A 23,438-nucleotide genomic window follows, 5' to 3' on the forward strand; every position below is an offset into this window, starting at 1 on the left:
GGGCAGCCTCCCAGGATATTAATGCTCACAGAGCACCTCCTCCTCCCCCAACAAAGGCTCCCATCTGCAATTGTAATAGCTTGTCCCTGATGCCCGCCCGCCTGTCCGTAATGTGGAGCCCCCTGAGCCCAGGGTGTGTGTCCCTCCTGCTCATGGCATCTCTGCAGTCTCTCATCTCTCAGGCCCACAGTGGGCTTAGGTACCACAGGAGGCGGGCTCAGCCAGTGGGGATGCTCACCAGAGCAGGTGATGCAGGAAATGCCCTCAGCACTCAGGTTGTACTTGAGGTCCAGTAGCACCTGAATGTTGGTGTCAGGCCGGAAGAGCAGTGGGGCCCGGCTGGCGGGGCGGAGCCGGCTGGCAAACACCAGGGACAGGATGAGGATGGAGACGAAGAGTCCTGTGAGGAAGATGCCGTGAGATACGGTGCCCACGGAGGATCTGAAGCTGGCACCCGACCCTGACAAAACCTCAGTCAGTGTGGAGAAGAGTGGGAGGGAGAGAGCCCCACCCGAGGCGGGGAGGGGATAGCTACGTGTTTGTGGAGTTGCTGGGGCTTGGTTGTAAGCTACAAGATGGCACTCTTCCACAAAGGTTAGCTAGTGTCTCGGAGCCCCCACCCCACCCCCACCCCTGCCCCCACCCCCGGCCCCCGACAGTCCCTGGAAAGCAGGCACTTCTGTTTGACTGCAGTAGATCTGATGAGCTATTGAAGGTGGTGGTGGTGCCTCATGTATGCCGAGCTTTTGGCAGGCCTCTCACCAAGCCAAGACCTTTATATGTATCACACTCCTTATAGCTGTCTAACTAGACCCTTATTTCTTTTGGGTGTTAGGGAGACAGAACCCAGGCCTGGTACATACATTCTGGGTTCAAACTCAGCCAGGCTAGTCTACTGTAGGGCCAAACATGAGTACTCTGCTCCCTCGCCTGGCACATGGCGGCTTGTAGGCAGTGGCTGAGGAGGCGGAGGAGGCAAAGAAGAGGTCCCGCCCAGGCCTCTGAGAATTATTTCTCTCTCAGTGCTTGGTGCTGCTCCCACCCCCTACCCCACCCCTGGGTGTGCGTGTGTGTCTGCCTTCAGGAAGGGAATGGGGCACACTCACCTACAATCACCCAGCGGCTCTTGACAGCTGCCCACAAAACCCAGTAGTGTAACAGCTCTTGCAGCTGGGCGAGGAGCTGGCTCCTGCCGTTCCCATCGGCGGTGGGCTGCAGACCCTCACAGGGCACAGAGACCAGCGATACGTCGCCCAGTTCTAGAGACACTGCCAGGCAGAGTGGCAGCCAGTCAAAGCCTGAACCATAACCCGCCCCAGCCCACACCCGCACTGGGGAAGCCCACATGCCGGGTGAGGGCCTCCACAGGCCTTCTGGCCTGCCTCCCTACCTTTGAACCTCCCTGTGGAGGCCAGCACCAGTCAGACCTGCCAACTCTCTCTTACCTGGCTCATCCTCGACGTTCAGCAAAGGGATGTCATCATCCAGGTAGGGTAGGGGGCCCTGGGCAGGGCCACCCCCAGCCCGCTCTGGAGCTGCAAACAGGTCCCCAGGGAAATGCAAGGAGCTCTTGCGACCGCATTTCTGGTGGCAGCTATGGAGGGCATGGACAGGCATGAGGCTAGGAGGATGGGACAAGGCCAGGAAATCCCATGGGCCCAGGGAGCACACAGCTGCTCCTGCCTCTCAGGAAAGGTACCAATGACTACAGGAGCCAGCGCTGACTTCCTTCTGGCGACACCTACCCTCAGCTGCTACTTTTCCTCTGGGGACACAAAGAGTCACAGGAAAGAAGGCTGCTCTATGATGCCCAAGGCTAGGGTCCTGCATAAAATGCACAGTAAGAGGGCACAGGTCCTCAGGTCCTTGAAGGAAACAGTGGTTTTAAAGATGCGGGTAAGCCAGACATCTGCTTCTTCCCTGTGCCCTGCCCAGCCTAGAACTGGGCGCACAGAAGAACCCCAAAGGGTTTGGATCGAGGTGGCAGGAGGTTGTGGCTATTTAGGGTGTGAGGGGTATAGGCCGCTCACCTGCTCTGGCAGGAGCTCTCCAGAGGTGCCATGTAGAGGCTCCAGAGGCCCAGGGCCGCAGGCATGGTGAACAGCACGGCCAACCAGCAGCACGTCACAATGAGGGACATGAACAAGCCAAAGTCATGCACAGCTGGGATCTGCAGCCAGGAGGCAGGGAGAATAGGATGCTGGTCAGTCAGGCTTGGGTGTCTCTCCATGGCCAGAGACAACCGGAGAGCTGGGTCTCTCCACACTGAAGGGGGGACAACAGCACTAGGCCTGGAGGGTTGTGCTGGACACAGCAGTAGAGACAGTGCTTGCTCCACTGAGGCAGAGGCTCTGGTTTACAACAGCCAGCTGGGAACGGCCAGAGTAAGCATCTGGTAGTGGCCACTACCCAAAACACATCACACAGAGCCAGACTGCAAGTTGATGGAGAGGAAGGGAAGGTTGGTACCCCAAAATAGAAGCAGGGAGTCAGGGGCAGGAGCCCCAGAAACCCCGCAGGCACCTGACCAGGGCTGTGGCAACTGGAAGAGACCCTCGCCAATCAGCAGGCAGACGTGAAGTTTGTGAAAACACTTCACCCCTGCCCCTTGAATAATCCATTGACAAACTGAGGCCCAGAGAGGTTTACATGAGCTACTCAGCCAAGTCACAAAGTCTCTCAAAGATGTGCTCCTAAGACACAGAGCCCCACTCAGGAATGTGGGAGTGGAAGTGGGAGAGAGGGGAGGGGGAGGAGAGAGGAGAGGAGAGAAAAGAGAGAAAGAGGAAGGGAGAGGAGAGAGGGAGACAGACAGACAGACTGACTGCACAAGAAAACAAAATGGGACAAGTGGCAGGATGAGATCAAGCCAGGAATGAGGAGACAGCTGCCTTCACCGGGTTTGCCAGCTGTGTGACCACGTGATAGTCACTTTACCTTTCTGCACCCCAGCCTCTGCACTCAGGAAACAGAGGTGGCGCCACTTTTATCTTGGGTTGTAAGGATCAGATGGTAAAGAGCCTCAGAAACGCCCCGTCTCCCAGGGCACAGTCAGAGTGCCTATTCATGAGCACCGAAAACTAACTGTGCCGTTGTAACCGTCCCACTTGTTGGTTTTGGAGTGGGTGGTTGGTCACAGAAATGGTCTACAGAGTCACAGCACCTTGAGAGGAGGTGCTGGGGTCAGGAGCCAGCCGTGTGTGGGCGGATGGGAAGCCAAGACAAAGACCTTGGGCAGACTTCGCACCTGGGAGAAGACGTTGGCTGCATAGGCAGCGGCAGTGGTCAGCGAGGTGAAGAAGGTGGCCTTGCCTGCTGTCTGGATGGTGTGGATCATGCGCAGTTGGGGGTCCTCCAGGTGGGTGGCCTGGCGGTAAGTGTTGATGAACACAAAGACATCGTCCACACCTGCAGGAAGGAGGCCCGGCCAGAGGGCAGCCCAGCTCAGGTCCTGCTTCTGTGTGCCTGAGGTCAGGTGCCAGGACAGTGCGGTAGGTAGCTCAGCACTGGCTTAACGTAGGCCATCTGACTGGCTCCATTCTGAGGTCAAGCTCCACCCACCAGCCTTCTTGGTCTCTCTCACCCAGCCACTCCGAGAATTACCTACCATGCTCCTTGGTCCCACCCACTGTCTCTAAGCCCCACCCACAAAGTCTCAAGTCCCACCTACCAGACTCCTTGGCCACACTGACTGGGTTAAAGCCCCACCCATTAGGTTTTTCTGGTCCCACCCACCCCTCTTCCAAAGCCTAGCATCTTGTCTTCTCACCATTCTCATCACTACCCAGAATACCTTCTTGGGGAAAGGGGCGGAGTTCTCAAGTGGGAGTGCCCTGTCATGGCTAGGAGACAACTCACCAATGCCCACGATCACAAAGGCGGCCACTCCGTTGAGGATGCCCAAGTACTGGATGCCAAAGACCACATGGTAGAGGAAGAGTGCCACCAGGCAGCTGAGTCCGATGCTGGCAATCCCAAAGAAGGACAGGAACACTGGGCAGGACGAGGAGCAGAAGGGGCCGTGGGGAGGATCCTCGCAGAATACAGGCCTCCCCGCCCATCAGTGACGCTGACCCCAGCCCCTCACCCTGGGCCCCCTGCACTGTCCTGTCTGCTCCCAGTCATGTGCGGTGACAATCTGCAGAATTTGAAGCCTTTCATTCCCAGAGAAGGGGCTGGCCAGATGGCCTGTGTGGTAGATGAAATTGTCTGAGGTCAGGCGGTGCGTGGGGCTTCTTACAGGCCTCACACACAAGGAGAGAATGTGAGTGTTTTATACTGTGTGTCACCCAAAGGGGACCAGAGGCTCCATGGTGCGGGACCTATGTCTGGTTCAGCACCGGATCCCGGTGAGTCAGAACATCCGGCATATCTCTAGCACCCAGTTAATATTTGCTGCGTGCATATCACGTCCGGTGCAGCTTTCTATCACTGCCCACTTGGGCAAGAGCACGCGCCCACTGTATACAAGGCATGTGAGGAGGTGATGGCAAAGGGGCAGCTGACGTATATAAAATAGGCTCCTGAATGATGCACATCAGTCTGAAAGTATCCAAGATGCCCCCTACACAAAGTTGCAATGGTGCCTGAGGACCATCCGGCCCTGCTCTAACAATGGGTTTGAGGCTACTTTGGCATCCTTGAACAGGTTGGTGCATGCTGCGGGGAGAGGAGGCGCTGGTTCCGTGAGCCTTCCGAGATGCCGTACCTGAGCAGGAGGTGAGGATGTAGACCAGGGCGGCGATGCAGCTGCTGCTGATGAAGGCAAGGAGCATGTCATTGTTGAAGGTCCTGCGCACCTCATAGTCGAAGAGGTCTGTCCCCCCGTAGAGGACCTGGACTTTGCTGGCGGAGGAAGGCCGTGGAGGAAGGAAAGACAAGAAGGGATTGAAGATGCCTGTGGGCACTTGAGAGCCAGAGTCCTGCCCTCCATCAGCAGCTCTTTACCTTGCCTGCTCATTAGGATCATTCCAGCTTCCGAAAGTCCTGATATCTAGGACTGATGCCAGGCAAATTAAATCATAATTTCTTGGGTGGAGATGAATCAAGTAGGGCTTTTTCCGCCCCCGCCCCCCAGTCTCTCAGGTGATTCAATGAACAGCTGAGGTTGAGAACTCCCATTCCACGCAGACAATAATCAGCGACAATCAGCCCCTGTGTCGCCTTCCACTTCTCAACTGTCCACGGAAATCTAAAGTCAATCAAACCGGCACCAGACAATCCCAGCCCCACACTGCTGTTCGTTGTGTGTGCTCAATACAAGTTATTTTCCACAAGAAACCAGATGACCGAACTGTCTTTCTCTTGTGTGTATGTGGTATGTACATACCTGTTCATATGTGTGTGTGTGTACGTGTGTACATGTGTGTGCAGATGCACTTGCCTTGATTCCTCTCCATCTTGTTCACTGAGGCAGAGCACTCAATTGAACCCAGAGGTCTCTGACACCACTAGTTTGGCTAACCAGCTCGCTCTGGGGCCCCCATCTCCGTTTTACAAGCTTTGGAATTGCAAGTGGACTGCCACACTCACTAGACATCTATGTGGGTTCTGGGGATCCTAGCTTCGGTCTTCAAAGTCAGACAACAAATGCTTCAACACTGGGAAGTCTCCCCAACCCAAAACTGCATTTCGTCTGTTTGTTGGTTGGATGGTTGGTGAGATGGGATGGGGGTCTCACTAGGTAGCCTGGCTGGCTGGCAAGGTACTATGAACTCCAGGCTGGACTTGACTTCAGAGAAATCTGTGTGTCTCTGCCTTGTGAATATTGGGATTAAAAGTACACACCCAGCCATCCCAAACAATTTTTTTAAGATTTATTTTTATTTTATTTGTGTGTTTCTCTGTGTGTGTCATGTATGTGTGGATACACACAGAGGTTCATGGAAGGTATCAGATCCCCAGGATCTGGAGGTACAGGTGACTGTGAACCACCTGATGTGGGTGCTGGGACTTGAACCTGAGTCCTCTGAAAGAGTACCACATGCTCTTAGCCACTGGGCCACCTGTCCTGCACCCAAACTGCTTTCAAATATAAGCAAGAGTGACGTTTCTGGCCGTGATGGAGCAGCAGCTTGACATCAGGACTGACTTTACCTCTGCAATCACAAAATATGAGAAACTGAGGCTGGAGAGATGGCCGAGTGATTAAAAGCACTCTTTATAGATGGTTGTGAGCCACCATGTGGTTGCTGGGAATTGAACTCAGGACCTTTGGAAGAGGGTTCTTAACCTCTGAGCCATCTCTCCAGCCCCCTTATTTTATTTTATTTTTTAAATAGTTACTTATTTATTAAGTGCACAGTGCAGGCTGGAGAGATGGCTCAGAGGTTAAGGGCACTGACTGCTCCTCCAGAGGTCCTGAGTTCAATTCCCAGCAACTACATGGTGGCTCACAGCCATCTGTAATGTGATCTGATGCCCTTTTCTGGCCTGCAGGTGTACATGCAGGCAGAGCATTGTATATATAATAATAAATAAATAAATCTTTTTTTTTTTTTAAAGCACATAGTGTTTTGCCTGAATAAACACCAGAAGAGGGCACAGGATCTCACTATAGATGGTTGTGTGCCACCTAAAAGCACTCTTTCAGAGTACCTGGGTTCGATTCCAGCACCCATATGCTGGTTCACAGCTGCAGGGGATCCAATAACCACCCACCTAGTGCACCAGATATGCATGCAGGTAAAACATGCATGTACATAAAATAAAAACAAATCTAAAAAAAACTTTTAAAATATGAAAAAAAAAAAAACCCACGAAACAAGACTCTGGACACCAGAACACAAAGGGTGGCAATCCTCTTGAGATGAGAAAGAAAGCAGGCACTGTGGTTTCCTGGCTCACGCCTTGATGGCATTTCTGTACTCACAACCGCCTCACAAAATCAGTTTACTAGTTTTCCTGGGAGCCGGAAAATTCCTCAGGCTTGATGAAAACTGCGAATCTGTTGATCCAAAGACCAAACAGCCAAAGGGACAGCAATGCACATCGCAGCTGAACTGCTCGGACACGCTCATCAAGAGAAAAACTGACAGAGGGGGAAAAAGACGCGTCACATACTGTGGAACAAAAGGGACAATAATGGCAGATTTCTTGTCTGAAATGATGAAAGTAAAAAAAAAAAAAAAAGGCAGAGCAGTGTCTCCAGACACTCAGGAGGAGCACAACCCAGAATTCCATACCCAGCAAAAACACATTTCAAAAGCTAAGGCAAAAATCAAACTCTGTCAGATATACAAGCCTGAAATTACCTCTGGTACACTGAAACTACTGAAGATGCTAAGGGGCCCCTCTGGCAGAAAGGATGAGGATCTACACTAAAGACAAAACGACTGTAAATGGAAATGCCGCGCGTAAGATATGCAATGCCTTCATTTATTTCTACAAACGAAAACAGCCACTTACGAATAGCAACACAGTTGTGTGGGGTTCATTACAGGTGGCGGACCCCAGTAGCGTAGAGGCCACTGGAAGCACAGAAGGGCTATGATTCTACGATATGGTACCATCTCCAAGATATCCTGTGATAGTTAAGGAAGTCCTAAAGTAGGCAGTAAGAGTTAGGGCTGAAAAGAAAAATAGGATTAAAATAAGAGCACAAGAAACAACTCATGAGAAGGAATAAATGAAGTTTCCAGAAGGAATAAATGAAGTTCCCATTGTGTCTGTTCAGCACTAGGCTCTGAAAGTGCTAGCCAGTGCAATCAGGCAAGGAAAGGAAAAATATCTGTACTGGAAAAGAAGGCGCAGTTCTGTCTCCACCAGCATAACCCATGCTTATCTGTGTGAAAAACGCAACAGAATCTAAAAAGCAAAGCAACAACAACAAAAACCCTAAGTTTTTGTTTCTGTAACAAGGTCACAGAACACAAAGGGAATTTTAAATTCACAGTTGGAGAATAAAATTTAAAATTAGACTATTACAGGAGCACAAAAAAAAAAAAAAAAAGAATGTTAAGATAAAAAAATGAAAATTTACAATAGACACATCATGCTCATGGGTCCAAAGACGCAACCTTTTAAGGTGTCGGTCACATTCGAGAACCCAGTATTTTTCTATCTCATTGTACTTGGGGTTGAACCGAGGCCTTCAGCGTGCTGAGCACTGCTCTACCGCTGAGCAACAGCCTCAGCTGTTTCTAGTTTTTTTTTTTTTTAAATAATTTGAGACAGCGTCTTGTTGAATTATCCAGGTGGTCCTCAAAGACACAAGCTGGACCATTATTCTCCTGCCGCTGCCCCCTCCCGCCCCCAGATATCTTGGAATTACAGATTTGTGCCACCATAGGTCACACTGTTTATTTATCTATTTATTTAAGAAATAAATGAGCTGATTATAAAATTCATCTGGAAGCGCAAAATATCTAGAATAATTAAACTAAAAACCAACCAACCAAACAAAAACAACCAAGACTAACAATGATACCAAGGCGCGCAGGGCAGTGTGCATCACTGAGGCAGGGTGCTTTGTCCAGCATGCACAACACCGTGGCCTCCATCCCTAGCACAGAAGGAAACAAACAAACAAACAAACAAAACCCAGGTATGAAGTTATGATAATCACAACTGTGTAGTTCTCAAATGCAGATCCGCGGAACAGAACAGACATTTCAAAAACAGACGCACATGGAGACGGTTTTTGTCCAAGGCTCAAAGGCAAGTCAGCAAAGAAAGAAGAGCCCATACAATAAATGACACTGGGCTAACCAGATGCCTGTGTACACATAGCAAGCCTCAGTCCATACCTCGCTCCGTGCTCAAAAGCAAACTCAAAATGAATGTCATAGTACGAGATGGAAAAGCTCGGTCAAAAATGGAGACGCGTGGGCAGTTGTTAGCATAGAAACCCACACGTGGCCAGAGCACAGAGATCAAACATTTGTAGGGTGCTCAGCCACAAACGGGACACACCACCAAGGCTCAGAGAAGATGGGGAAAGGGGGTGGGAAGACTTACAACAAGATTTAGTTTGACTTTATGTGTATGAATGGTTTTGCCTATATGTATGTGTGAATACTATGAGTGAGCAGTGCCCATGGAAGCCAGAGAGGGGGTCAGAGCCGCTGCAATTGTAGTTATAGATGGCTGTGAGCTGCCATGCGGGGCCTCTGCATCGGCGAGTGCTCTTAACCGCTGAGCCATCTCTCCAGTGAGGCGAGGTCCTCCTCACCTCTAGACAAGACTAGAGGTGGAGGAGGACCAAAGGGAGACGTTTCTTCTGCACATGATAGGACTCTACACTCTGGGACTCACAGTAGCTGTGTATTCCACACAAGATCAAGCCAGTAACATTCCACCTCGGAATATGGGATGGGCTCCTGAGTGCCCAGCCCAGGCTAAGCAGCTATGGACACTGACGGCTTCTGGGAGAGGAGTCAGTTGTCTTTAAGCGTGTGGCCCCTGGTAGGTCTCCTGTGCTCAGTGGACGGTCCCACTAAGTATGTGGGCAGCATAAACTGGACTCATTAGGTTATATAATGAAAATGGGATTATGTGTAGGGGTCGAGGTAGAGGACCTAGGAGGAGTTAAGGGAGGAGTGAGAGAACGTGGACAAATACATTAGAGACATGTATGAAATTCTCAAAGAAGACAAATGATATTTTGAAGTGGGCACACGCTCCTCATCAGTGGTTCACCAAAGAAGCTGGATGAATGACAAATAGGCTTGGGAGCCTCTCGCTCATTCAGTTTCCAGCACCGCGGCGTGAGCTTCTAGCATGATGCTCTGCCAAACCACAGGCCCAAACCAACGGGGCCAGAAGACGCCAAAGACAGAAAACACGAGCTGAATAAGTCCTTCCTCCTTTAGAAACATGAGGACAGGTGTCCAAATCATTACTCCTTAGAAAAATGCAAAGACAGCAGGATTGCTACCACACACCTGTTAGAATAGCCACACTTCTTTCTTTCTTTCCTTTATTTTTTTTTTCTAAATTAAAAATAGCTTAAAAAGTGAATTATCTATACGTGCTAGTTAATTTGTGTTAACTTGACACACTAGAGTCACCTGGAAGAGAGAACCTCAATTGAGAAATTCCTCCATCAACCTACAGGCATGTCCTTAGGGTATTTTTTCTTGATTGTTGGTGTGGAAGGCCCAGCGTGGGCAGCGTCGTCCCTCAGAAGGTAGCTGAATGTGAGCCTGAGAGCAAGCCAGTAAGCTGCGCTCCTCCATGGCCTCTGCCTCCATTCCTGCCTCCAGGTCCTTGGCCCCTTCCACAATGGATTGTCATTTGGAGGAGTAAAGATAAAGTAACCCCTTCCCTCCCCAAGTTGGTTAGGGTTAGTGTTTATCACAGAGACAGAGAAACAGACCAGACCATCACACCAAGTGCTAGAGGGGATGTGGGGGAAAGTGGGGTTCTCACACACCACTGGTGGGAACGCAAAGTGGCACAACCAATTTGGAAAACTCGCAAAGTCTCTGCGGTTGGTCATACGCCCACCATCACTGCCTGGTCCTTTTACTACGAAGTGTTTTATCTAAGGCAAAAACACTTGTCCACAGAAACACTTACACACGAACCCTCACTGGAACTTTATCTGTAACAGTTAAACCTGGACGCAATGCAAACACTTACCAATGAGTGAACGGATGAGCAAGCGTGAACACTATTCAGAGTTCAACAGTGAACTGTTGATAATATGATAAAACACGGGCACGACTCAAATTAGCTAGGAGAAATGAATGCGTTCCATACAAGATACAATGTATATAAAACTCTAGAGAAGGAATGTCTACATATGATGGTAGAAACAGAAAGTGGGGGCTGGAGAGATCACTCAGCAGTTAAAAGTACGGGCTCTGCTCTAGCGGAGGACCTGGGTTCAAATCCTAGCACCCACCTGAGAGCTGAACGCTGTCTGTAACTTTAGTTTCAGGGTGGGGGGTCTGATGCCCTCTTCTGGCATTTTAGAGCACTGCATCCATGCGGTGCTCTTAGATGCACACAGGCAAATGTTCATAATACATAAAATTCAACAACACCCCAAAACTGGAAAATGATTGCGTGGGCTGGGGCTGGCACGCAGCATGCAGTTGTCAGTGGATATAAGGAAACATACTGGGATATTTGTGATCTTGACAGTGAGTGTGTTGGGACTAATCAATGTGGGAAGGAGTAAGCTTTGTCACAGGTGGGAGCAGTCTTGGCGGGCTTTACCCTTGGGGCACCCCATGAATACCTTGTGACAGACTGAGTGGAGCCATCCTGGATCTGGAATTCAGGAAGCAGACCTGGGAACCCCACCTGGACTATTGTCTTCCTAATGGACCCTCACCGGGAGAAGGAGCCGGTCCTTCCCACGTGACTGAAGGAGTTGGGGAAGGGAGAAAAACAAAGTCGGGAGCGGGGAGAGCGTGCAGGGGCAGCGGACAAGCTGGATCAGCACGCCGGCCAGAGAGACACCTAAGGATCCGTCCCGTGGAACGGCTACCGGAAGGTTCACTCTTTCGTCCCTTTAACCTTTTTCCTTCTTTTATAAGCTAGTTGGGTTGCATAATAAAGTTTAATTGCTAAGAAACAGAGTCAACATCTGGCGCCCAACGTGGGGCCCGATGGGTTCCACAGTCCCTAAGGGTACGGAGGAAGAGTCAGTATTCGAAGGTATAGAAATGCTGTTTCAGGGTATCAGCAAAGTTGCAACTGCTGTTGCAAAACTTTTTCCTGCATTATACTTAGAGGGAATTCTCTGTTTTTTCATTGTCCTTTTATTACAATATTTCATGTTTAGAAGGATTAGGAGAAAGGCTAATGACATAGAAAAGCCGGAAGGGGCAGTAAGTTCTATCCTTTTATGAATTCCAGACCCAGGATGGCTCCACTCAGTCTGTCACAAGGTATTTATGGGGTGCCCCAAGGGTAAAGCCCGCCAAGACTGCTCCCACCTGTGACAAAGCTTACTCCTTCCCACAAATCAACTTTAAAATGTCGATCAGGTGCCAACTACGTTGTTACGATTTTTTTTTTCTTAACCACATTTAACCTCATACATAATAGCCAAGCAGAAAAGATCTCTGACTTTCTTACTTTGATGAATTAGGTATTTTTTCTTTGAGTAAAAAAGCTGAAAGTTAGGTCACTCATTTACTGTGTAAATATTAATTTATATAGCATTTACAGAGTATCTTATGGGAAAGGGGGCTGGAGAGATGGCTCAGGAGTTAAAAGCACTTGCAGCTCCTGCAGAGCACCTGGGTTCAATTCCCAGCACTCACCTGGTGGCCTAAAGCTGTCTGTAATGCCAGTTGCAAGGGATCTGGAACCCTCTTCTGGCCACTGTGAGCAACACACACACACACACACACACACACACACACACACACACACACACACTGCATACAGACAAAACACTCACATGCATAAAACAATAAGTAAATAAATCATTAAAAAACAAATTAAAAGTAGAGGAAAAACAGTCATTTTAAGAGAGCAACAATGTAGCCAGGTGGTGGTGGCTCACCCCCTTAATTCTAGCACTCTGGAGGCAGAGGCAGGCAGATCGCTGTGAGTTCGAGGCCAGCCTGGTCTACAAAGTGAGTCCAGGATGGCCAAGATAACATGGAGAAACCATGTCTCGAAAAACCAAAAAAAAAAAAAAAATTTTAAAAATTGAAATAGAGAGAGCAACAATGAACAGGTAAAATGGCTCAGTGGGTAAAGGCACTTGCTGCCAAGACTGACAATATGAGTTCCGGAGCCCACATAATGGAAGGAGAGGACCAGTTCTTGCAAGCTGTCCTCTGACTTTCACGTGCACACAGTGGCACGCATGCGCCCACACATGTACACACACAAAATGAATGAACAAATGTAACAAACACTTTTAATTAAAAAAAAAAAAGAAAAGAAAAGAAAAGAAAAATAAGAGCAACAGGGAAGATTTGCAGCTGACTTCTCTACCAAAAAAAAAAAAAAAAAAAAAAAAAAGATGGAAGCCATGAGACAAGGGAGTGCCATCTTTAAAATAGTGAATAAACACAGCTGACAACGTGGGACACCACACAAGTGAAGCAGATTAGAAAAATGAAAGTAAAATAAGGACTTTTCCCCCACCCCAAGGCAAACAAAACGGAAGTCACCACCAGTAAACCTGCACGCAGATAATACTAAAAGGAGTTTTTCAGACACAGGGAAAGTGGTCCCAGAGGGAAGCCGGGGCTGCAACAGGAGAGGTAAACACGCAGATGAGCACGGTAAGCAGAATCTGCAAGCCAGAACGGCCTGAAGGTTTAAGATGGTATATACAATTAAAGTGAACACAGCAAAACCACAAGGGGAGGAAGAACAGCGGATGCCATAAAAGTGGCGATTTGTGTAATTCCGCATTAAGTCAAGGTGTGTTTTCCTTTCTAGTTGCCAATATAATACAACAGTAAAAATGATTTTGTGAATCTCAAAGAAGGCATTAAAACCAAGTCCTCCACACCATGCCCCGCATCTCACTGTCTGTCACTTTCTGCTAGGAAGCGCCAGGGTAACAGAAGCGAGGGTGGCTTCCCGCACCCCCACTCCCCAGGGCAAGGCCTTGAACTTAGCAGCCAAACAGTTCAGCCAAGGCAACAGTGGCTATCTGAAGCACCCTCCACAGTAACTCCTCTGAGCTGCCTTTCCTTGAGGTACTTTCATCCAGCCATCCACCCATCCATCCATCCACCCACCCACCCAGCCAGCCACAACATCCATCCATCCATGCATTCATCCACTCATCCCTTACACCAATCTTTACCAAGTGATGCCAGGCTCCATGTTGGGGCTAGACTTACAGAAATGAGCCAGAAACAAGCTCATCTCCAAAACAGATCTTTCTTAGATGTGTGTAAGTGTGTGTGTGTGGGGGGGGGAGTGGTTGTATGTGCACACCTCAGTGTGCGTGTCAGAAGACAATTTGTGGGAGTCAGCTCTCTTCTATCATATTGGGATCTAACTCAGGTCATCAGGTTTGGTGGCAGGCCCCACTGAGATATCTTGCTGGCCTCTTAACCTGTGTGTGTGTATGTGCGCGCATGTGCACATGTGTATGCTCCAGTGCATGGGTGTATATGCATGGGTGGAGAACAGAGGTCAGAGATGGTAGGCTCAATTTTCTTAGCAAATATATTTTATTATTAACCAAGAGTATCTCATTTATAACCCAACTAACCTAAACAATAGAAAAAGAAGATTAGAGAATAAAATAATGAAATCGTAAGGACATCAGTTCTGAGGAACGATTCTCCTGGCATAATCAACAGGATTTCTTCTGCTGGAACCTGGAGCAACCAGAACCCAGAACCTCAGCCGGAACCGGAGCCCCAAAGCCTTCCCTAGAGTGGTTCTCTCTAGGAGGGTCTCAAGTGGAGCATCGAATAGCCAAAACTATGCCAAGTCTCCAAAGGCCCCTACCTCTTGTTTTTGGCTCACATTCACGCCTCCTCTCAGAATTTGTTCAATGATGTTTTTCAGCTGGTTAATAACCAATCTCCTCCCCCGTGGTGGTTCGACTTCTAAGGGGATAAACATCACCTGCTCTCTCACAAGCCTTTTTCTCATCCCCCCACTTGTGATCTAAACAAAAAACATGTTTATCTCTCCTTCAAGAGACCAACCTCAAGTGTCTTCCTGCTACTTTCCACCTTTAAAATTTTTTTATTTTATTTTTTTAATCTATGTGCATGCGTGCATTTGTGTCTGTGAACACGACTGCAGGTAAGCACAGAGGCCAGAAAAGGGCAGTGGGTCTGCTGCAGCTGTAGCTAATGCAGTTGTGAGCTGCCTGAGGTTGGGTGCTGGGAACAGAGCACCAGGTCCTCTGGAAGAGAGCAGCACGCATTCTCCACAATCTGCCCCATCTTGCTTTTAGACAATCCAGAGTTTACCAGCCAGCTAGGCTGGCTGGCCAGTCAATGCTAGAGATCCCCGAGACTGCAGACCTCTTCAGCACGGCGACTCCAAGTGCACGTCACCACACATGGCTTTTTGAACATGGGTTTTAGGGATTGAACGTGGGTCCTTGTATGTACATGGTGAGCATCCTATCCACTGTGAGCCAACTCCTCGGTCCCCACTTGCTTAAGCTTTATAGTGCACACACACAAATCCCCTGGAAATGCCACAGGTCTGAGAGAGGGCGTGCAAGCCTACGGTTCTAGCAAGCCTTAGAATGGGATTATACGTGGGTTTGATGTGGGTGCAGAGGGTCTGAACTCACATCTTCCTGCTTGCACAGCAAGGTGCATTACTAACTGAGCCACCTCCCCAGGCCCCGGCTCATTTCTTCTTCTCTTAAGCATACTTATTTTATTTTATATGTATGTTTTCCCTGAGTGTATGTGTGTGCACCATGCACATGCCATGTGCCTGCAGAAGCCAGAAGAGGGAGTAGGATCCCCTAAAATTGGAGTTACAGACAGTTGTGAGCTGCCACCTAGATGCCAAGAACTGTACCCCGGTCCTCTGCAAGAGAAGAGGGCGCGCTTAGTGACCAAACCACCTCTCTGGCCCTGCTCTCTCTTAATGACCAGAGTAACAGGAACCGCAGTCCCGTCTTATAAGTATGGGCGCTCATGCCCAGAGAAATAAAGCTATTTTGCCCACTGAGTCTATGCGTATTAGAGACAAAAGGAACTGCTTCCTTTCTGGCCCTTCATACCCCATCCCTCCAGGACAAGAGTTTTGGAATTCTCTCCCTCCATCAAAGCTATCATATCTACTGACCATTAGCACCGATCAAGAAAAGAGGTCTTAGCCAGACATGGTGGCGCACGCCTTTAATCCCAACACTTGGGAGGCAGAGGCAGGTGGATCTTTGTGACTTCAAGGCCAGCCTGGTCTCTGAGTGAGTCCAGGACAGCCATGGCTACACAGAGAAACCCTGTCTTGAAAAACCAAAAGGAAAAAGAAAAAGAAAAGAAAAGAAAAGAGGCCTTTCGTAGGGCTCAGAGGATGTGCCTAACTCTGCCCAAATTTGGGGATAAAGACTTCCTGGGGTTACAGTTATGAGGATAGAGATTCAGGGCTTAAGAGGTGCCCTGTTGCCTACACACAGGTACACACAGGAAGGCACCCACGGGGTGTGGCTGGACTTCTTACCTAGTAGACTGCTTGGCGAGCATGGCCACGTAGGTGACCACAAAGCTCTGAAACTTGGCCCTCTGTTCCTCCCAGCGGTCATCCACCGAGTAGTAGTTGGGGAGCGGTGCCCCAAACAGGATCTCGCTGCGCAGGAGGGAGCTCTTCAGATTGTCCACGGAGAGCCCCTCATCCACGTACCAGTAGAACTCAGGGTGGGTCATGGCAAGCTCCAGGGAGCCTGCAGGGGACGGGGAAACCCAAAGAGCGCTCAGCACACAGCTCCCACCTGCAACGTCACTGCCATCAGGGACAGAGGAATGGCCCGAGCAGGCAATTCTCACTAGGTTTATGCGTTGATTCCAGTTTGACCTGCACCTGATTCCAAGACTCAGGATGCAATGATGAAACCCCATCTGTTGAAGACCTACCCTGCCTATGCCAAACCAAGACAAGTGTCTTGTCCCATCTTTCCTCAAGCCCCACCCACGAGGTACATTAAACCGTCATCTTCCTCTTTTCCGGATTAGTTTTTTGTCAACAAGCTAAAAATGTTTTATGAGAGGAGGAACGTCAGCCGAGAAAACGCCTCCATCAGATAGCTTATGGGGACACTATTCTTGATTGTTAAATGACAAACGAGGACCCAGCCCACTGGAGTCAATGCTATTCTTGGGCACGGGTCCTAGAGTGTTTAAGAAAGAAAACGGAGCAAGCAAGCCAGGAAGCAGCCACCTTCTACGGCTTCTGCTTAGCTTCCTGCCTCCTGCCCTGACTTCCTGTGATGTCAAAGTGCAAGATGAAATAAACCCTTTGCCCTCCACACAGCTTTTGGTCGCGGTGTTTTATCACAACGATAGAAACCTAACTAAGACAAATTCCCTCCTAGCTTTTCTCTAAACAACCCCACCCCTAAGTCTCACTCCACTCTTTTTTTCTCTCTGGACTCAACCTAACTTCTAAATCCCATGATGCCAGCGGTGGGCACCCTGGTCTGTTGTTTTCTCTCCCTCTTCACATCCAATCCCAGCCACACATCCCACTGACACCTTGGCCGCTGGCCAATGCCCAAGCTCAGCATAGTCCCTTGCCAATACTGCACTTGCGCACCCCGGATATCCGCCAGGTCCTGGCCCATGCCGTCGTAGTAGATCTTGCCGCCCCTCTCGGTAGGGAAGAAGTAAGTCATAAGTGAGCTGGGCGGAGAGCAGTAGGAATAGGAGCCGAGTGGCAGGTCCTTGAGCACCTCGTGCGGCTTCCAGCAGAACTCCCGGAAGCCCGGGTGGTCCATGATCTTGCGCTCGATCTCGTGGATCGTGACCAGACGCTCGCTCGTGAAAATGTTGCGCTCCGCGTCTCCGCGTGCCAGGAAGATGAGCTCGATGCGCCAGTGCGCGTGAGTCTGCGTGTTGGCGCTCACATAGGTGCGCGAGTAATCCCAGCGCGAGGCACCCCGACGGGCTCGGCTCTGATTAGCTATCTGGTCCCTAGGGGACGGAGCCTCACGCCGCCGCCGCTCGCTCGGATTGGCTGCTGATGTCTGAGTGACGGGGGTGTCCCTGGGGCCTGAGTGAGGAGTCCGGGATGCTGGTCGCGAATGATTTCCCAGGTGCAGCTGCTGAAGCTGCTCTGTGATGAGGCGCTGCAGCGTCTCAGAGGTGAAGTCCGCCAGGTCGCGCCTGTTGCGCCCCCAAGATCCAAACTGGGACTTGAGGGCCAAGGCCAGGGCGTCGAAGCGCTGTGACGCCTCGTGGTTGCGGATCTCGAAGGCGTTGTAGGAGATGTCGATGTCCAGGGGCGGGTAGTAGAGGAACATGAAGGCGGACAGCACCATGGGAATGCAGCAGCCGAGGAACAGTACCAGCCCCGCGCAGCACGGGTTGGTGAAGGCCCAGCCCAGTGTACTCCAGAACCCGGAGGCCCGGGGCCGGGAAGGCAGCGTCCAGCGTCGCCAGCAGCCCTGCGCTCCAGAGTGCAGACCTGGCCCAGGGACACCACTGCAGGCCTCTCCCAAGGTCTCCTCCTCCTGCGGTTCTTCTAGCCACACGTCCTGCAGCAGGGGGTCATCCTCCAAGTCCATAGCCTAGGGGAAAGAGACCGGTCAGCAGCCATGCGTGGGGAGGCTTAGCCCAGCCTGGGTACCACAAGCAGACACCAATTCTACCGTGGGGCTGCATCATGCTCGCTAGCCTCTAAGGAACCTACCAACACGGGCACCTACCAGGAAAACTGTGGTTGCTCTTTTCCACTGAACTCAGTAAGGTGATAAGAAAAGGGAGAACTGGGGCTGCAGAGATAAGTCAGCAGTTAGGAGCACCGGTTGCTCTCGCGGAGGACCCAGGTTCGATTCTCAGCACCCACAAGGCAGCTCACAACTGTTTGTGGCTCCAGTGCCAAGGGTTCTGACCCTAGGGTGGGATCAGGCACACATGTGTGTGCATACATACACACAGACAAAATGGTCATGTGTATAGATATAAAAAAAAGGGGGGGACCTGTAAGCCAATTGCAACAGAAAAGACATTTCTTCTGGGGCAGAAAGGCCAGCCAAGACTTCTGGCTACACGCAAATTTTCTATCTTTACTGTGGTCTCTGTCTGACTTTAGAACTCAAGGCCAAGGTGAGATGTGGCTCCTTAGCAGCTACTTGTGTATACTGAGGAACTGTAAAGCACCCTCAGGAGTTTGCCAGGGTAGACGGAGAGAAAATGACCCCTGGAATCAGACAGGCATTGGTTTGGACACTGGCAAGATTTGGAGCCACCCTGAACTTCAGAGTTACCCTCTGTAGAATGGAGGCAGCCATTCCCGCTTCATTTCATAGGATCGTGGGGCCAGAGGTAGAAGTACTCTGCAGGTCTGTGTAGTATGTTAAGTACCCTCCCTCTCTCAGCCAATCAGATTCTTTGGTTCCCCTTTGGAAATGTAACACCCTCAGCCATTGCCCAGGGGACTGTGCCAAGGCTAGGAGTCTGTCACAGCGTCCTCAGCGTATCCCACCCCCTCCCTGAACGCAGCAGCTGCAGCTGCTGTTTGTCAAGCTTAGACCATTTAATATGCCACTCCAGCAACAGCGGCCCTCTGAGCACAAGCAGGGCCTAGGCATCTCTCAGTGAGATGTGAGGACTCCCGCAGGGTGGGCCAGAGGCCACCTTCAGTGTCCCTGGGATAGCCAGGCTCCTCAATGGAGGGAGACACCAGGCAGAGGTGGGAGAGGCAGCGGAGCTGAGGCCACCGTGCTTCCCGCTGCCATTCTCCAGAACATTCCACCTCAATTAGCTGGTCAACCCAGGAAGGGGAGCGGGTGCTGTCAGCCAGGGAAAATGAAGAAGAGACGGAAGGGGAGGAGTAAGGCAACCGGCACAGGGAGAGAGCAAGTTAGGAGAGTGGAATAGTGGGAGGTCGGTGGGAGAGAGGCAGAAGCGACAGAGAGAAAGATTGAGGGGACCCTCGGGGTCCAAGACTTAAAGGAAAAAAAAAATCAAAAGATTGATCCCTTAACGAGGAACAAGGAAGAAAAAGATGTGCCCATTCTCTCCCTCCCTCCTTCCCCCTCCACCTTCCTGCCTTTTTAGTTCATTCTCTCCCCGCCCCGCGCCCCCCCCACTTTGTGCAGGTGTGCACATACCCATCCATGGCGCGCATTTGGCATTCAGAGGACAACTAGACGGAAGTCAGCCCTCTCCTTCCGCCATGTGTGTTTCAGGGATTGAACTCAGCTCACAGGCTTGCCTTTACCTCCTAACTCATCATGTCAGCACTCTGTATTTATGGCAGTGCTTGTGAGTTCACATGCATCATGTGTGTGCAGGTGCCCACAGAGGTCAAACGATATCAGATCTGGTGGAACTTGAGTTGCAGGCAGTTGTAAACTCCTGTTGTGGGTGCTGGGAACTGAACCTGGGTCCTCTGAAAGAGCAGTAAGTGCTGTTAACCACTGAGCCATCTCTCCAGCTCTGTTCTTATGGCATCATTGTAGCCCAGGCTTGCCTCAAACTCTCCATACACCTTGGACTTCCGGATCCTTCTGCCTCTACTTCCTAAGTGCTGGAATGCCAGTCATGCCTGCTTGGCTGATGCAACCAGTTTCAAGGCCAGTCTTGCTATGACTCAAAGGCGTATCTGAAGCAAAACCTCACTTTGATAGCTGGGGGAGGGGTGGGAAAGAAATCCCATATGTCTGTATTTTAAATTAAACCCACGGAGACTGGTTATCACTGTTTGGGAGGATTATGGGTGATTTTTATTTTCTCTTTTATGCTTGTCTGTCTCAAATTTTTCTGCAGTGATCAGGTACAGTCTTACTTTTAGAGTCAGAAATAAATGCTATTTAGAAAGTATGTGTGGCAATGAGATTTTTTTTTTCCTCTGTTGGGGAGGAGGTTGCAAGGGTGGAGAGCGGGTATGAGGGGAGGGGGGAGTGAGTGGGATTAAGGTGCATGATGTGAAATTCACAAATAACCAATAAAAAGTAAAAAAAAAAAAAAAAAAAGAAAGAAAGAAATTGTGTGTGTGTGTGTGTGTGTGTGTGTGTGTGTGTGTGTGTGTGTGTGTGTGTGTCTGTCCCTGCGCGCGCATGCATGCACACACGGTCGCATGCACATACACTGGCATCCATACTTCACCAGCTGTCTCCATCTCTCTGAAGAGTCATGACATCATTCATGGGAGAAGAACAGTAAGAAAGCAGAGCACTGGGCTAGCTGGAAAGGAGTGTGGACACTCTCGGTCCCCTGAGATGGAAAGAACAGTCTTGAACGGAAAGAGACGTAAATCACAGGATGTGAAATCTTAGCAAAGCAACAGGGGTGGGGGTGGAGGTGGGGGTCGGGGGGGCTCAGTTGTAGAGAGCTTGCCTGGCACGAATCTCCTGCTTCCGTCCCCAGCATCCACACACCACGTATGGTGGCCCATGCTCCTATCCCAGCCCTTGAGAGAGGATCAGAAACTTAAAGTTCATCCTTGGCCGCATTGCAAATTCAAGACCAGCCTGGGCTACATAAAACCGTGTCTCAAAAAAACAAAACAAAATACATCAAACACAGCGGTCCTGCTGCACACACGGGGAAACTGAGACCCAGTGATGAGGTGTCGAGACACCCAAGGTCATTCTGGCAGTGGTGGGGCCAGGATTCTCACCTGGAAGCTCTCTCTTTTGCCACCAAATTCTGGAGTAATTCTTCGGCAGCCCCTGGGAACAAGCAGGTCTGGAGATGATAAGTGCATTTAAATTGGAGACGCTGAGGCTGAGTGCTGGAGGCGGTGGCAGCAGGAAGGCAGAGGTAGGAGGATCTCTGTGAGTTCAAGGCCAGCCTGTTCCACAGGGAGATGATACTGACACCTAGCCAGGCCCCTACCTATGCTTCACACAGCACCCAGGCAGGAGGCCCAAGCCAAAGCTTTCTGTTTACAACTTCCCTCCTCTCAGGCAGGGAATGACAGACTTCTTCCTTCTTCCTTCCCTCATCCCAGCCGGACTATTAAAATGTAATCAAAAAAATCACATTAGACATGCAGATTCTACTTAAAATACATATATGTGTGTATATATATATAATTTTACGGCAATTAGGAGCTAATCAGCTTTTTCTCCCTGACGCGGTGTGGTTTGCTTCCCAGGTTCAGCTCTGGTCCACGAATGCCTTGGAGCACTTAGAAATCTCTCAGTTTTGGGTTGAAAGATTTGGGCGGAAGTTCAAACTGAGATGTATTGAGTCAAGTAGTTCCCACCCTGCCACTGCTGTTGGAGTGGGGACGCTGTGTCCCTCTCCTGCTCACACACACTCCTAGGTATCACTGTCCTGAATATTGGTCCTGCCTTCCCGGTGCTGTTGTCTGTCATCCCAAGCCCTCTTCCTGTGACTTGGGTACTCCACTCCAAACTAGGAGATTAGCTGACGGCTTAGACGCTCAATGGGGGCAAAAATCACACACATGGGGTGAAGCCAGAGCCGGGCTAGCTTAGCTAGAATCTCCGACACTAATTAAGATAATTACAACATCATAATTAGCTCTGCATCCACTGTGACACCAGGATTTTTTTAAAAAATACATCTTCTGTTGGCCTCGCATCAGCCTTGCAATAGAGCAGCTCCATTTTACAGAGGAAAAGAACCCACAGAGAACATATCTATCTGTCTGTCTGTCTGTCTATCTATCTATCTATCTATCTATCTATCTATCTATCTATCTATCTCCAGTAGCTTTGTTTCTCTAGAGAACTCTAGCACAAGGGCGATACGGAGCAGAGAGAAAGTGGGGGTAAAGCAGGGAGCCCTACCATAGCAACTAGATACTAAGGCAGCTCCAGAATTTTCCCCCAAGAAACCCAGGTCCTAGGCTGGAGACATCGCTCAGCAGAAGAGTGTTTGCCTAGCATGTATAAAGCCCTGGTTCAACCCCCAGGACCAGAAAAAGAAAACTACAGATTCCACCTGATGAGCACCCCGACCCCAGACTTACAGATGAATGCAGGTGATATTTCTCAGAGCCCTCCACCTTCCTCCAGCATGACCAACTGAGACCTCTCTGCTCATCCCTGGGGAAAGCTGCCTGTGCCCGGCTGAGATAGATGCGTCAAGCTCCTGACTCAGATGTGCTCCTTGGAAGCGCCATCCTGCTATCTCAGGGGACCTGAACTTACTGACTAGGAGCCTAGGTGGGGTGGAGGAGGAAATGGGGGTGTGTGGTAGTGTTCAGCCTGCCCAAGCCCCTCAGTTCTCAGAGAAGGGCAGGGTGCTGAGATGGGGCAGATGAGGGACGGCCATCCTCCCCGAGCTGACAGCTGGTGAGAGAACTGGGCACTGACTCGTAAACCCAACAGCTCAATATATATCAGGCAAACAAGCTTTGCTCTGGGCCATGGATCAGCCGCGGGGACTGTCCCAGCATCTCCAGAGAGCCCTCACAACTGCGTTTCTGCCATTTTGTGGATTCGCTCTGGTGGGCTTGCTGGGACAGGACTGGTTTCCCCCGACAACAAGAGGTTATCAGAGACTTAAAGCCGGACCTGATTCTAGGGCTGAAAGGTGAGCTGAGCAGCACAGCCTGTGTAGTCAGGCAGGCCTTGGGTTCAAATCCTGGTACTGCCGCTCGCTGGGAGTTTGGGGGCAGGAAATGTCTCTCCGCTGATAAAATGGTGGAAAGCTTACCATCAGCTGAGCCCTACTGTGTGGCCAGCACACACTATGTGCTTTCTAAAAGTTACATTTATTTATTGTGCATGCATGTATAGGCATGAGTGTAGAGGTCAGAGCACATCTTGCTGGAGTCCGTTCCTTCCTTTTACTATGTGGGTCCGAGGGATCAGACTCAGGGGCTCAGGGTGGGAGGCAAATGCCATTAGTCGCTGAGCCACACTGCAGTCCCTGCTTTTCTCTTTCCTT

The 23,438-nt window shown here is 50.1% G+C and overlaps 1 protein-coding gene across 1 annotated transcript in view; it reads right to left on the reverse strand.

Moving 5' to 3' along the window:
- The window catches only part of Disp3 (dispatched RND transporter family member 3), a 48,689-nt gene that overhangs the window by 14,200 nt on the left and 11,051 nt on the right, over nucleotides 1–23,438 (reverse strand). The window contains exons 2-10 of the mRNA XM_051171775.1: nucleotides 17,164–18,136; nucleotides 16,075–16,294; nucleotides 4,709–4,845; nucleotides 3,859–3,993; nucleotides 3,248–3,408; nucleotides 2,031–2,170; nucleotides 1,446–1,594; nucleotides 1,107–1,268; nucleotides 239–400 (exon numbers count right to left, since the gene is read on the reverse strand). Of these exons, the coding sequence (XP_051027732.1) occupies nucleotides 239–400; nucleotides 1,107–1,268; nucleotides 1,446–1,594; nucleotides 2,031–2,170; nucleotides 3,248–3,408; nucleotides 3,859–3,993; nucleotides 4,709–4,845; nucleotides 16,075–16,294; nucleotides 17,164–18,133 (2,236 nt within the window). The 5' untranslated portion in view covers nucleotides 18,134–18,136. The remainder of the gene's footprint in view (nucleotides 1–238; nucleotides 401–1,106; nucleotides 1,269–1,445; nucleotides 1,595–2,030; nucleotides 2,171–3,247; nucleotides 3,409–3,858; nucleotides 3,994–4,708; nucleotides 4,846–16,074; nucleotides 16,295–17,163; nucleotides 18,137–23,438) is intronic.

This window comes from Acomys russatus, chromosome 29 (genome assembly GCF_903995435.1).
Source record: "Acomys russatus chromosome 29, mAcoRus1.1, whole genome shotgun sequence".
Classification (NCBI taxonomy): Eukaryota; Metazoa; Chordata; class Mammalia; order Rodentia; family Muridae; genus Acomys; species Acomys russatus.